The 14,820-nt window shown below is 35.7% G+C and overlaps 1 protein-coding gene and 1 pseudogene across 1 annotated transcript in view; one reads left to right on the plus strand and one right to left on the minus strand.

Annotated features, from left to right (window-relative positions):
* The window catches only part of LOC145296692 (vacuolar protein sorting-associated protein 28 homolog), a 45,110-nt gene that overhangs the window by 9,584 nt on the left and 20,706 nt on the right, over positions 1-14,820 (minus strand). Inside the window, exons 5-7 of the mRNA XM_080142660.1 lie at positions 11,123-11,228; positions 5,080-5,181; positions 3,494-3,547 (exon numbers count right to left, since the gene is read on the minus strand). Coding sequence (XP_079998786.1) covers positions 3,494-3,547; positions 5,080-5,181; positions 11,123-11,228 — 262 coding nt within the window. The remainder of the gene's footprint in view (positions 1-3,493; positions 3,548-5,079; positions 5,182-11,122; positions 11,229-14,820) is intronic.
* LOC145297248 (U2 spliceosomal RNA) lies at positions 13,751-13,930 on the plus strand (annotated as a pseudogene).

A 14,820-nucleotide genomic window follows, 5' to 3' on the forward strand; every position in this document is an offset into this window, starting at 1 on the left:
AGTTATCCCGGAAAATCCCTTCTAGCAAAAATTTGCTTTCATCAGGACTATTGTTTGTGCAAAATTTATTTAAAAAAAAAAAAAAATCCAACACTTGATTCTTAAGAAAAGTGTGAACGTACGAACAGGGGTGAATTACTAGGTCCAATCCTTCCTTTATCAGGGTGGGTGGCTAATAAGGGAAGAAAGAGTTACAAAGCTGCTGAAAGTAAACACAAGATCTACTTGTTGCTCTTCTGAAGAGTATATTAGTGTTGCTGGAGGATCACATAAAAATAACGTAGATGACAAATAATTGTTAATAGAAAATTTTACAGAAAATCTTTGCCAGCTTACTATTTGATAAAGGTTTACTGCTTCAAAATATTAAAACCAATACACATTTCATTCATAACTTTGCTGTAAACATGAAACACAAGTTTTTACTTTTATTCATATAAGCATTCCTATTTTGGTGATTTATTCATTTTTTAAGTAGGAAATTGTGCAACCATAACTGTAGGCCATAAAGATACCTCAATCACAACCTAATTACATTCATGTTAATGGCATTAATTTAACCCAAACAAGGCACACTGAAGTTTTTAAAAAGTGATTATAAAGCAAGAAAAAGAAATCCATTTAAAACTTTCACTTGCAACTCATTCAGTCAGTCACTCTTAAAAAAAAAAAAAAAAAAAAAAAAAAAAAAAAAAAAATTGCATAATATATTCATCTAAGAAATAAAATAGTGCAGAATATAAAAAAAAATAATTGAAATGTACTTTTTCAAAAAAAAATGCAAATTAGTTAACCTTGCAATGAAACAAAATGTGACACAAGGTCGGTTTAATGTGGGAAATAACCACTTCCCTTCAAAAGGGGATTCTGCAAAAATAAAATGGCCTTAGTATAGAAGGGTTTCACCCTCCATTGACTAAGGACAATTAATTTGAGTGCAGCATCTGAGCAGACACCACACTTCAGCCACCAGTCCAGTAACGAGTACTAGATATGAATATTAACCTTGCAACTGATGTTGCATATACATAAACGGCCTATAAAAAAAAAGATGCGTCTATTGTGTAAAATTAAATTAACTTGAAATCAAGCGTTTTGGAAATGGGCCCAACTTTTATATTTATTCATTTAGATTTCCATTTTTCCAGTAACAAACTAATTCACAATAAAATCTTTTCAATTTAATATTTTTACCATTTAAACAAGATAAATATGATTTGCATGCTTTGTGATACTATTGATCCTTTCCCCTCATCCAAAGTGTTGGAAAACGGTGTAATAAAAAAATAAAAAATGAAAAGGAATAGTTGATTAGCAGAACAAAATATAGAAATCAGCTCAGTAGAAAACAAGGAGTTGGGGAGATAGGGGCAAAGGCCGTCTGAAATAGGATTGTTAATCAAGGTGTGTCAGTGACTGAGATACGGGATCAGACATAGCGGTCAATATATTTAAAGTTAGTTTACAGTTTATTTAGTCTAGAGTTGGGGATAGTTGAAGGCAAGTTGTGGCTCGGAGCAGACGAGATGAATTGATCAACGAACATAACCTGGCAGACAACTAAGAATTGGATGTTAGTGTTTAGAGGATCGATGATATCACATGCATACCCTCACAGTATACAACGGATATTTACACATGTCAACATTTGTGTTTAGAGTTGTTCATTTTATTTTTACCTCCTTAGCAGTCGTTAATGTGAGAGACGATGACATAGCTAGAACAAGAACTAGAAAAAGACACAAATGGAAGACCATAGCACACACAGCATTGGGAGGGGGGGGGTTAACAATTGTTGTCATGCAAGAGAGCACATGGTTTCACATTATTATATTAATATATATTTAAATTTACAACTTTTGAAATGATGTCACTGTTTATTACCTCCATTTTAGCAGAGGTTTTTTGTCACATTTGTCATGATGTTTGTACAGCATAACGTTCACATAATTTGACTAATCGTCACCAAAGCTGGTCAAAATATCAGTCATGGTTTAACTTAAAACAGATTTAATTTTGGGATATCTAGGCCAGAGTCATGAAAAGCCATTAATTCATTTCATTATAGAGACTCACTACTTGGCCCTTATTGTAACCAATGAAGTTCTCATCTTATGCAATTTATCTTTGACTGAAAAAATTGGTCACGGTTGAAACTGATAGAATTTCAACTTTTGATTGTTCCAAATTCAATGTTTGAATCCGATAAATTTTGATAATAGTAAACACCATGCAAATCTTCAGCTTAATCAGATAAATAGTTTAAGTTAGCAGTTTTTCATGGTATAACTTAAATTTTGACTTTGACGAGAACAGAATGTAAGGATGGGAAGTCCTATCTAGGCCTTACTTCTCCATATTGAATTTTCAAAGTCAAAATTTTGACAAACTTTTAACTTCAGAAAATTTCATAATTGATTTTTTTTTTTTTTTGATAATGGTAATTTCAATTTCAAAGTTTAATCTACGGATCTGATGCTTTTTGCCAACAGTAAACATTGTACAAAATTTCAATGAAGTCCTCATCTTATGCTCTTTATGGCTGAAATTTTATAGAGTTTCAACTTTGGATTGTTCTAAATTTAATGTATGGATCTGACGTTCTTTGGTAACAGTACGGGCCAAGATCAAAGTGTAGTATCTGTTCTGATGCTACACTTTAATTTCCTGTTAGTGGAGGAGAAAATCTTCACGACAGCGACAATTTTTATTTTTGTTCCTTTTTTTCATAAAAAAAAACCCCTGGTGTCTAACTGCCCTGGGAGGGAGGCAAAGTAAATAGGAACAGTAAACATTGTGCAAAACTTCAAATAAATTGTTTTTGAGTTAAGTATTTTCAAACTTATATCATGGAAATGTTACAACTTTGAAAATACTTATGCTGTCAAGTGGAGGTATGCAGTTTCATGACTGACTTATATTCTTTTTAATATCTACTCATACAGGAAATTTATTGGTAAACCCAATTTCAAATCTACCGCACTTTTTTTTTTTTTTTTTTTTTTTAAATATGTATTTTGTAATATACTTTTTGGGAGTTAAAAATATCACTAGTCTAAAACATTTTTAAAGAAACTGGATGAATAAAAAAAATAAAAATAAAATTGCAAGGATAATTTGATCTATACAAGACTAGATCAAGGTCAATGCAAATCTGAATTATTTGAATTTTCAAATGGGAGGTCATGCCCATATTATGCCCCCCACTCCCTGAAAATCCATTAAAAATTTTTTTTTTTAATTTTAACCTTTTCATAAAACCTAAATTAAATATGGCCCATATTACCCACCCATACACCTACCAGCTGTGTTCCAAGATCCATAAGGATTGATTAATCAGTTTAAAAGTGAATCTTGTACATGCAAATATATAAACATATACCTAACTATATTTAAACAGATTAAATGACAAGCTTTTTATTTTTTCATAATAAATTGAAATGGGAAAAAATAAAAATAAAAAAAGGGGGAGAGAAAGCCATAAAAGACTTACCTCGTCCATTGCACGAATTTCCAGTCTTAATTTATCCATGATAGTAATAAACAGCTGTAAAAGAAAACAGAAAAAACAATGGGTGATTAAAGAAAAAAAAAAAAAAAAGAAGCCAAATAGACATTAGAGCCAAGTTTCCCCAATTTACACACCTGAAGAAGTAGGCAAGAAAAAGTTTTGCATGAAGTTGGTGATGGTATATTATTTGTTGTTGAGGAAAATAATGGAATTACATTCTAGAACATTGGCAATCAAAGAGGATTAGATGGATTCTAAAACATGCTGGACTTCCAAACCAATCCACATGTTCAAACTTATGTCACATCTTACTCATGGAGGCAAGTGAATACCAGACTAGCATATGCAAGTTCATTTCATTTTTTTTTTTTTTTTAAATTTTTTTCTATTACAGATGTACAAATTTACAGCAAAGTTTTCTTATTCAGTAATCCATGTCAGACTTTGTAGAAAATCTCAACTTGTATATACACGGTCGTAAAATATGCTTAAATATGATATTTTAATTCGTCCAGATTTCATATATATTATAGAATCGGGATTTCAAAAGTTAAAAAAAAAAAAAAAATACCATCAGCTAGAATCGAAAGCAAAACTGTAGTACTGTACCAATGTGACACGCATATGAACTGACTAAAAATAAAACAAGATGAATGTACAAAATGTAATACGATTTTTTTAAATTTTGACCCTTTTTTGATACTTCAAACTATTTTAAATCGGCTAAAAACCCATAAAAGAACAGTCCATAAAAAATCCAATCATTTGAGGTTCCTAGTGCTGCTCTGTAACTTTTAGTTTTGGAGGAGATAGAATTTGAAAATATGGAGAGACAAACAGACATAGTGAGTTTTATAAATTAGATTTCACTAAAAAAAAAAAAAAAAAAAAAAAAAAAAAAAAAAAAAAAAAAAAAAAAAAATCCCACATGCTACATTGTAGCATTCATCGTGGATTCTTTTTTGCCATTTAAGTATAGTAATGCTTGGGTAGGAGGTGCGTTTAAGGATTGTGGAACTCTTGCTTCACTATAATCCCCTTATTGCATACATAATCTTTTATTCCATCAGCCATGACCAGGTAAAAGGCTTAGTAATTTGTAATTGTATATTCTTAGTTTCGTCTGTATTGAAGACTGAACCTTCAACCTTCAGAAGGCTATCACTTAGCACTTACATCCATTACACCAGATCTTTGCAGACAATTTTAGTATGAATTTTAGGGGCCTTAAACTTATTCCACCCCGGTCATGGCTGATGAAAGTAAGCAAATTATCCCGGTGGATTAAATAAAGGGTTCTGTTAAAAACCCTGTACAAATTTCAGAGTTCAACAAGATGCATCTAAACAAAGTCGAAGGTTCCATTGATTGAAAAGTGAGAATAATATTGAAGATGACACGAATAGTCTAAATAATCGTTATTTCAAATATGATAATAGTAATGTTACAAGTAATAACGAATGTATTATGAATCTAAAAATAAATGAATAAAAAGATCGACAATTTAGTATTACAATAAAATAGCAATAAAAACATCAGTTTAAAAACAGAAAATAAAAATAACTTACAGAAACAATGTCTGCTATACATTTGCTGGTGTTGCCTTTATCATCTTTGATTGTGATCGGACGGTCTTCTTTGATCCTCTCCAGAGCAGCCGGACAGTCAAGCTAAAAGAGTCAACGAAATATTTTGAGGGTTTTCGAAATACAAAATGCTGAATCTTTGGGTGTCTTGATCCTTTCTCTTGAGCTGTAATATGAATTATGATGTAGAATTAATTTAATTTATTGAGGTATTTGATAATGAATCTATTCTTGTGATTTTTGTCTTGTTTTTGGTGAAAATTGAACTTTTGTGGGTTTTTTTTTTTTTTTGTTTGTTTAGGTGCTTATTTGATTCAAGATCTTAAAATGATTGTTTCACCGAGTTAGAGCAAACATTTTCTATTTGAAAAAGTAACCATTTGCCCTTTGTTTTCTTGTTCGAGATAACATGCATTTTGGAAATCAGCTATGTCCCTTGCAATCAACTAGCCGACATTTAGAAACATTCCATGGACGTGTCTTAGTAACTACAATTAATTACGTCCTGATTATAAAGTAGTTGTTTTCCAGTCGTAATCATATAAATATATTTGTTCATCTATACACAAGTGTTTTAAGCTAATTTATTCTTCATATTTGTCTTACTATACACAAATACTATTTCAACTTGTGATAAGAGATCAAGATATAAAAACAAAGTAAATCACTTAACTGACAAACAAAAAACATTTAAGAAAAATAAAGAGTATGGTAATTTCTCAGGACTTATAAAAAGGTTATAAAAAAAAAGAAAAAAAAGAAAAAAAAAGAAAAAAGGGAAGTTATTTTAGAAATCTCAACTCAGAATTTTATTTTGAACCAGCAAAACTAGCTAGTCTTCTATATATTATATATATATATATATATACACACACTAGCGAGGGGTACCTGGCATTGCCCGAGTGTTTGGAGGTGTATGTTGTTTTGAGTAAATCAAAACTCCGATGGGGTAAAATAAAAAAAAATAAAAATAAAAAGTTTTGGTAGGTGAGTATGAGGATCGAACCTTTGAGGCGAAGTTAGAAATTAAAGTGTGAACAAAAAAGGGTGTGACGTTAACCATTGGCCCACCGTGGGATACTAACGGAAACACGTTTGAATTTATTTAATTACTTAGATTTGGCAGGTGCACGTTTTAATGACTTAATGAGGTCAACTTTGACTGCGGGATAGTATTTCATTTACTGCAGGAACGTTTTTTTTTTATTTTCCCAAGATGTTGGTGGGGTCCAAATTGAATAGCAATTGTTTGATATAAGGAAAATATTTCCACATTGATCAAAGCTGATTGCTTTCGAACATTTCCAGCGATAGCCGGAAAATGCAGCCAGAATTAGTGTCGCTTTTATTATAGGAAAAAGATTGATCCACATGCGGTGAGCAACAAATGTTGAATACTTATCTTCCCGAAGTTGAGCAAATTAAATAGACAGGCGAGCTCCGTTGTTAACTCAGAGATATTATGATTTATATGTGATATAAAAAGTTTTAAGTTGCGAGCCGACAGACCGCTTCTCTGAAAAAAGCCTTTCTTGGACATACACAAAAAGCGAACATACATACACACATTTTCACTTTTATATATATATATATATATATATATATAGATAAAAAGGTAAAATGTGTTAATGTGTGTGCATTTTTTGTGTATGTCTGCCAAAGGCTTTTTTTTTTTTTTTTTTTTTTAGGAGTTCTAGGGGGGGGGTATTACGTCTTAGAACTGTTTATATACTTAGATTATAATACCAAAGATTTATGAAACGACATCGTAAATATCTTATTTCAGTAACTTATCTTACAAGATTCTCTGTGAATTCATTTACTACTACTACGGCATGATATTTGACCTAGAAAACCATACATTGACATTCAACCACCTGCATTTTTGAATATTTATTTTTGACTGTTCTCAAGTCACTGTCTTGGTGGTATCATGCTAAGTCATCAGACTATTAACCTTAAGGCTTTGGGTTCGAGCCTACCTCCCTCCCAAAACTTTTTTGGACGTTTTATTTTTGTAATATTTAAACAGGGTTATTATTTCGCTTGTTATTTAGTTTCCATTTTGTTTTGATCTAACCCCCCAACACACACTTTGAAACACCCGGGCAACCCCGCTAGTCTATATATATATAAAAGCGAAAATGTGTGTTTGTATGTATGTATGTATGTGTGTTCGCTAAAAACTTTCGACAGACAGAACAAAAATTGACAAACTTGGTATCATATTGAAGCTCCATCCTTCGCCCGAAAAATATCGAAAAATTGGCCAAAAACGTTCATTTTCTTCACCTTGAAATCAACAATTTTCTACAGAGGGGGTCAACAAAAACCGTCCTCATGACGAGATTGGGTCTACACATGCGTCAGATGACGTCATGACCTGATTTAGTTTAAATAGTTGAAAAATTGACTAAATTTAATGTACGTCGTGTTAGCTCAGTTGGTTAGAGCGTTGGGTCATTATCTAAACCTTTTGGGTTCGAATTGTGGTGTGAGATGTCTTTTTTCGATTTTTTAAATATTGAAGCAGGGTTATTTAAGCCATTCGTTTTTCTGTTTTTTTTTTTTTACTTCGCTTATTCTTAGGTTTTCATTAACATCCCCCCCCCCACCGACACCCAAAAACATCCGGGTACCCACCAATTTTTTAAATTTTAATATTGAAACAGGCTTATTCAAGCCATTTTTCACGTTTTTTTTTTGGGGGGGGGGTTATTTTTCAGAAGTTTTAACGTTCGTTTTTTTTGTTTTCTTTTTCAGATTTTTACATTTAACATCGTACGTTTGCCTTACGTTAGTTTTTTTTTTTTTTTTTTTATTACCCCTCCCCCTCACCGCCGCACAGTCCCCTCGTGACGACCGGTTCTACGCATGTGTCAGATGACGTCATGACCTGATTTACTTTAAATAGTTGAAGAACTAACTAAATTTCATGTACGTCCCGTTGGCTCAGTTCGTTAGTTATCTAAACCTTTTGGGTTCGAATCGTGGTGTGAGATGTCTTTTTTTTCCGATTTTTTAAATTTAAATATTGAAGCAGGATTATTTAAGCCATTTTTCACGTAACGTTAGTTTTTCTGTTTTTTTTTACTTCGCTTATCCACCCCCGACCACACACCCAAAAACACCCGGGTACCCACCGATTTTTTTAATTTTAATATCGAAACAGGCTTATTTAAGCCATTTTCACGTAACGTTCGTTTTTCTGTTTTCTTTTTTGTTCCTTACGTTAGTTTTTTGTGTTTTTTTTCTTCGATGTTTTGAAATACCCCCCCTGCTTAAGTTTTAACGTTCGTTTTTATGTTTTCTTTTTTTACTCCGCTTATAGCAAACAAACCTGGTCATTGACCTCATTTGCTGCATACCTTCCATCGTCGTCGTCGTCATAACGCTTGACGACTTCCGTGCGCGCACCTGTCAATTTGGTTCTTACTTAAATAAATTCAAACATCTTTCAGTAACTCATTCTGGCTGGCCGATTTTATTTCCAAACTTCGCCTCAGGGCTTCGGGTTCGATCCTACCCCCCCCCCCGGTTTCTTTTTTATTTAACACCACACACACACACCTCCAAACACCCGGGCAACACCGGGTACCCCCGCTAATCTATATATATATAAAAGCGAAAATGTATGTTCACTTTTTGTGTATGTCCAAGAAAGGCTTTTTTCAGAGAAGCGGTCAGTCGGTTCACAACTTTTTAAAACTTTTTATATCACATGTAAATCGTAATATCTCACAGTTAACGGAGTTCGCCTGTATTTAATTTGCTCGATTTCGGGAAGATAAATATTCAACAGTTTTCGCTCGCCGTATGTAGGTTAGACCTTTTCCTATAATGTTTCCCCCTACCCCCAACGTCTTGGGGGGGTGGGGCATTCCCGCACTAAATGAAATGCTACCCCGTAGTCAAAAGTTGACCGCATTAAGTCATTAAAACATGCACCTGCTGATTTAAGTAATTAAATAAATTCAAACGTGTTTCCGTTAGCATCTCGCGCACATTCTTTTTTTTGCACACTTTAATTTACAACTTTGCCTCAAGGGTTCGAGTTTGATCCTCATACTTACCTACTAAGACATTTTTTTTTTTTTTTTTTTTTTTTTACATTAATTCCTCCACCCTCAACTTGGCTGAAGTTTTATAGAAAAGAAAACAGTTTATTTGATGAACAGTGTCTTATTTAGATCAGTTTTTTTTTTCTTTAACTCACATTTACTCCTAACAAAGCCACTTGGACATATTTGGGACCAGGCCTAGAAAAGATTAACAAGATGTTGGTTTATATTACATTTAAACTTCTGCATATAAGAACAGTCAGGGAAGCATGAAGGAAATTCCAAAGTCTAAGGGAAGAAACTATTAGAGTATAAAGCTTTCTGGCATTTAGAGACCTCAACAGTGAAAGGGCGAGATTTTGTTGTTAAGCAGGTTTGTCGGGGATATGTACGTTAAGGGGCAGAAGTGCAACAAGTTCAGAGCATATTTTATTAAAATATTTGTAAAACAGGTGCAAAGATTCAACATTGCAACGATGGGACAGGGGTTGGAGCTTAGTTGACAAAGTGGGACCTATTAGATTGGAAACTCTTTTGGACCCTATCCAAGAGGGAGAGGCTAGTGGTAGATGCACCAGCCCAGATGTGGCAACTATACTCTATGCATGGGCGAATGGTGGCTTTGTAGAGGTACAGGATACTCTCAGGTGGGAGTAGTCTTCTAGCTCGATAGATATTTGTTCCAGTTCATATTGCCCATGAATGTTAGTCTGAGGAGTTTGAAGGAAGAATTCTGAGGCAGAGTGTTATTTCTCATGGATATCGGTGGTTGGAGAGGCGTCTTGTAATTGTTAAAGGAGGGCAGCTTAGTCTTACCAGCATTAAATATTACCATCAATTTGCGGCCCCATTCCACTACGGTCTGGAGGTCATTTTCTAACAATTCTGCCATTGACTTAGATTTATGTACATCTGTTCCTCCCTCATACATGTTATAGTGTTGCAAATGCAAATGTACCCATCTCAGACACAATATTATCAAAGAAATCGTTTCTGAATATCAGAAAATGGGGTAGAAATGGATTATTTTTTTGGGGGGGGACTCAACAAGAACCTGGACTTGTAGACGACCATATTGTAGTCAGTTAGAAAGCAGGTCAGCTGAATAGTTTCACAGGCAGGTAGTTCCAGGAAAGAAGTTCTGTTCATGGAATTTGCATTTAGATTTAGGCACAGATAGAGAGTGTGGGAAACTAGATGGTGGTTGTAGCTAGTTGAGTATTTTTTGTGAAAGCTTGATTAGTGATCTAAGGATCGACCCCTGAGGCACTCCTGCATTAATGTTTTGCTTCTTTGATGAGCATACATCAATGACAACTTGGATCGTCCTATTGTCTAAGGATCTAATTATTTAGTAGACGTCCAGTTATACCGTACGATTTAAATTTAATTAGCAGCCCTTCGTGCCAGACTTTGTCAAAGTCCTTGGATATATCAAGGCCTACAGCCCTAGCTTCGCCCGCTTTATCCAGTGCATGGTATATACATTCATAGATGACTGAAAATATCTGCAGTAGAACAGCATTGCCTAAATCCATACTGTTTGTCTGAGAGAAGATTTGCTTTTATGAGGTGGTGGTCTAGTGCTTGATTCATTCAAGTCTCAAAGGTTTTAGCAAAGACGGAGAGGAGACTGATAGGGCAGTCTTGTCACCAGAATTCTTGTACACTAGTATCAGAGGCCATCTTACAGCTATTAGGGAAACAAAATTCAGCAAGACATTTATTGTAGAGCTTGAAAAAAGTATGGGGGCTAGCTCAGTTGAGCATTTTTTAATTAGTATAACAGGGAGGAGATCAGGCCCACACACCTTGAAGGTGTCCAAGTTTTTTTATGACATTGCAGACACAAGGTGATTTTCACATCATCTAGTGTTGACAGAGAGAGTAGAGAAAGGAGAAAAATAGAGAGGGGGGGGGATAGAAAGAGGAAAAGAAAAAAAAACTTTTGAATGGTAACTTACTCTATACTTCTTCATAAAATCTTCCACTGTTGGAAATGAAGTGCTCTGGACTTGCTTAAATGCAGCTTTGTATTGCACCAGCAATTTGGAACATGCAGCCGTGTACCTGCAAGGGTCAATGGGAATAAGCAATTTTAGAGAATCCATTTTATACATTTTTTTTTCTATATCTGAGAGGTTAATTTGAAATAATTTTGTCATCCATTTTTCCTTAAATACAAAAATAAATTTGTTAAAAAACTGTTTAATTAGTGATAAATGTGGAGAATGAATTACAGCGGCTTTTTTCTGCAGTTTAAGAGGCATCATTAAAACATGAATTCCTAAATGTATTTTTTTTTTTTTTTAAGTACTTCTCTAACAGGCCAGTAATAATCAAAACACAGTGGCATAATTAGCAAAAAGTACATCAACAAAAGCATGTTAGAAGTACACATGATTCTGAGGTCATAACTGCCAAGAAATCAAATCTCAACATTTAGCTGTAATTAAATTGTCTCTGGGCAAGTCCTTTTATTCCTAAAATTAGTAGAGACCAAGGTTGAATCCTCTGTCAAGACTTGGGTTTGAAGGAAATTGTCCTTGAAGGGTCAGGTGGAGGCGTGTGCTACATACGTCTTTCCGCTTATCCTTTACCGTCTGTCTGTACTTCCCCTCCCTGCAAAACGACAAACCAGCTTACAGGAGCACCTCGACACACTCTTGTGGAACGAAGGTAAGCATTATGTTTGCAGAGAGGTCTGTGTCCGAAATCTGAGCGAGGGAGGCTTGGGACTGCCCGATCTCCTGTGTCACAAGCATGCAGAGAGGTTGGCCTTCCTGAGCCGTTCGTTGTACGTAGACGTTCCATGGGTAACTGTAGTTGGAAGCTAGTTTTCCAATCTCACACCCGACCTCCTCAGTCGAAAGTCGGCGGAGACCGAGGGGGGAACAAACATTCTACGCCGAATGCCGGTCCGTACTTAGAGCGTTGCCGGGGACCAGTGTCCTCGAACAGTCTAGGAACAGGCTTTATTGGGAGCTAGTGGGGTGTAGCACAGGAACCGCTAGTGAAACAAGGGGATATCGTTAGAGGAGGTCCGCTCCAGTGGGGTTGAGTGCCGAGACGGGACTTTCTTACAAACTCGGAATTTTCCCTTACCTGGCAACTTGTCCGGAATGCACTGCCCCTCCTTGATGAACTCAAACTGTACAATAAAGAAACCCGGGTCTACTGCCTGCGCTGCGGCGAGGACATGAGGGAAACAGCCGGTCATGCTTTTTTCCACTGCAGCAGGCCGAAGACCCTCCTAGGGTATGTTAACGAGGTAGCATCTCACAACGATGGCAAGTGCCGGCTTGAACTCGACGAGTCATTTTGTGGAGAACACTGATCCGCCGCTGCCTAGAGAGAAAAGAATGGTTTTTCTAGCAATACTAGCAGTAGCGAGGATGGTCATATGGATCACACACCTCAAGCGAGTCCGCGAATGGATATCTGTTCCAGATCGGGATCTGATCGTCTACTTTAAAGATCTGCTTAAAGTAAAGATCAGATGCGATTGGAAAAGGTTGTCTCGAGTGGCCTTTGACAAGAGATGGGTACATGACGCTAGCTTGTGCATCCGACAAGGCGCCAAGTTTGAATTCGTGTTACCACCATAAGCATGGCACACGTGGTACTGGGTCCTACAGCTAGGTTAGACAAATAAAAAGTAAAGAGACTCTTGACTGGTGGTACAGATGAGATCATGTCCCCCGATCGTTTGTTTTTTGGCACTAGAAAATCTTCCGAGTCTACCCTACCACTACCCTCCCCATCTGTTTTATTCCCCCCCCCCCCGGTTAACCCCTACTCGAAGATCGCCGCCTACCCACCCCCTTTTTGTTTTTAACAATCTATTTATTTTTCCTTCCTACACCCGATATGAATTCTTCCCAATCCCCACTAGTGATCTTCCTGCTTGTTTTCGGTGATCTAACTTTCTAGATCAGCTCAGGGAGGGACCTTACTAACAATGCACTAGGCAATTTTATTTTTTTGTATATATTTTCTAGATACCCCACTCCTCAACACGAACTTTTTATTTTCCAATGAATTGAACTTTTTTTTCACACACACAGAAATTGTATATATATATATATATATATATATCCTTTCTTGCAAAAAAAATCGCTGGGGTTTTCATTAGTTAGTTTAGAGTCCACAGAGTGAATGAGGTATTGTGGTAAATGTTGCCAGTCAAGAGTAAAGTCCCCAAAGACTCCAATATTTACTTTAGTTACAAAGACCCTGCAACACTCCCCTCCCCAGATCTTATAAGGCCTTATGCCTAAATTTGTTTTGTCTTTTGGAGATTTCACGTTTTTAAATTTTTTAATTTTATATTGTAATTTTTTTTAAAAACAGAATAAATTAAATATGAAGATCAAAGTGTAGTATCTGTTCCGGCAGATACTGCAAGCAAAGATCATATGTGGGGGCAATCCCACATATAAGACCTTGGTCAATGTAGGGGCAACCCTTCATACCAATTGTCACTATCCAGCTCCTCTACTCATCGGGGAGTTGGTCCCCTATTTCCCTTTCACTCCTCACATTAAAAATCAGCCTTGTGCCTAATTTGCTCGGTGGGGGAGCAAATAAATACCCTTTTCTTGGCCTTTTGGCCAAGATCAAAGTGTAGTATCTATCCTTACTACATGCTGTACTTATGTTTGTAACTTTTCCTTGGCCACATGGAAAAGACCAAAGTGTAGCATATGTTCTTAACAGATGCTGCACTTACATTTGTAACTTTTCCTTGGCAATGGAAGAGGAAACCCCTCCAAGGCATTTTTAGTCGCATGCAAGTCACTGTCGGTCTATAACATTTACATTAAATTTTTTTTTTTTTTTTTTTTTTTTTTTTTCAAGCAAGGGGTATGGAGTAACATTTGTGTCACCCGATTTATCAGAGAGGGACCTATGTTTTCAATGGATCCGTCAGTCCGGATGAATGACAGATAACCGTCCATTAGTTTTTCCTGAAATTTTTATTTCAGTCAGTTCAGCCCATTTTTCGGTCATTTTAGTTTATCTTTAAGAATTTCATGTCGATCCTACATTCACGCATTCATTCATTACACGTTGAGTGTGTATTGGTGTACTTGGTCCAAAATCTTTTTCAATATTGACAGTGTATGTATTGTTGATAGTGGGTGAGGAAAACCTTTTAGATGAGGGAAAGAGGAGAGTGGGGTGAAGTAGAGAGGGTAAAGAGAGAGGGGGGGAGGATTAAAGTTGGGCGAGCAGACAGGTGCTTAATGGAATTTGTTCTGGGGTGCGAGAGGATTTGTATTCTAGTATTCGGTAAATATGTTGACCTCTTGATTTTAAGTTCAAATGGGAAATGGATATTCTTGTGATTTTCAATGGGAGTGTGCATGATACGGGGTGGGCATTCTGTTTTTGCTGTGCGGATGGGTGAGTGGGTGAGGTGGAGATAGAGATGAGTCATGGTCTAAATTTTTGGAATGCTTGGAGGGTTACTTATTTAAGTGAGTTTATGGTTGGGTTCTTTTAATTTTGAGGGTATACTTAAAGGCAACTTGATTAACTGAGATACAATTTGTTCATTACGCTTGTTGTCGTAGTGAGATCTGGTTTAATTAATTAAAATTTATTTAAAATGTATATATATTTCTGTTTGGAGGCGATCTGTGGACGAGTAGGTTTG

The sequence above is a fragment of the Euprymna scolopes genome, chromosome 17 (genome assembly GCF_053919585.1).
Source record: "Euprymna scolopes isolate OS-2025 chromosome 17, ASM5391958v1, whole genome shotgun sequence".
Lineage (NCBI taxonomy): Eukaryota > Metazoa > Mollusca > Cephalopoda > Sepiida > Sepiolidae > Euprymna > Euprymna scolopes.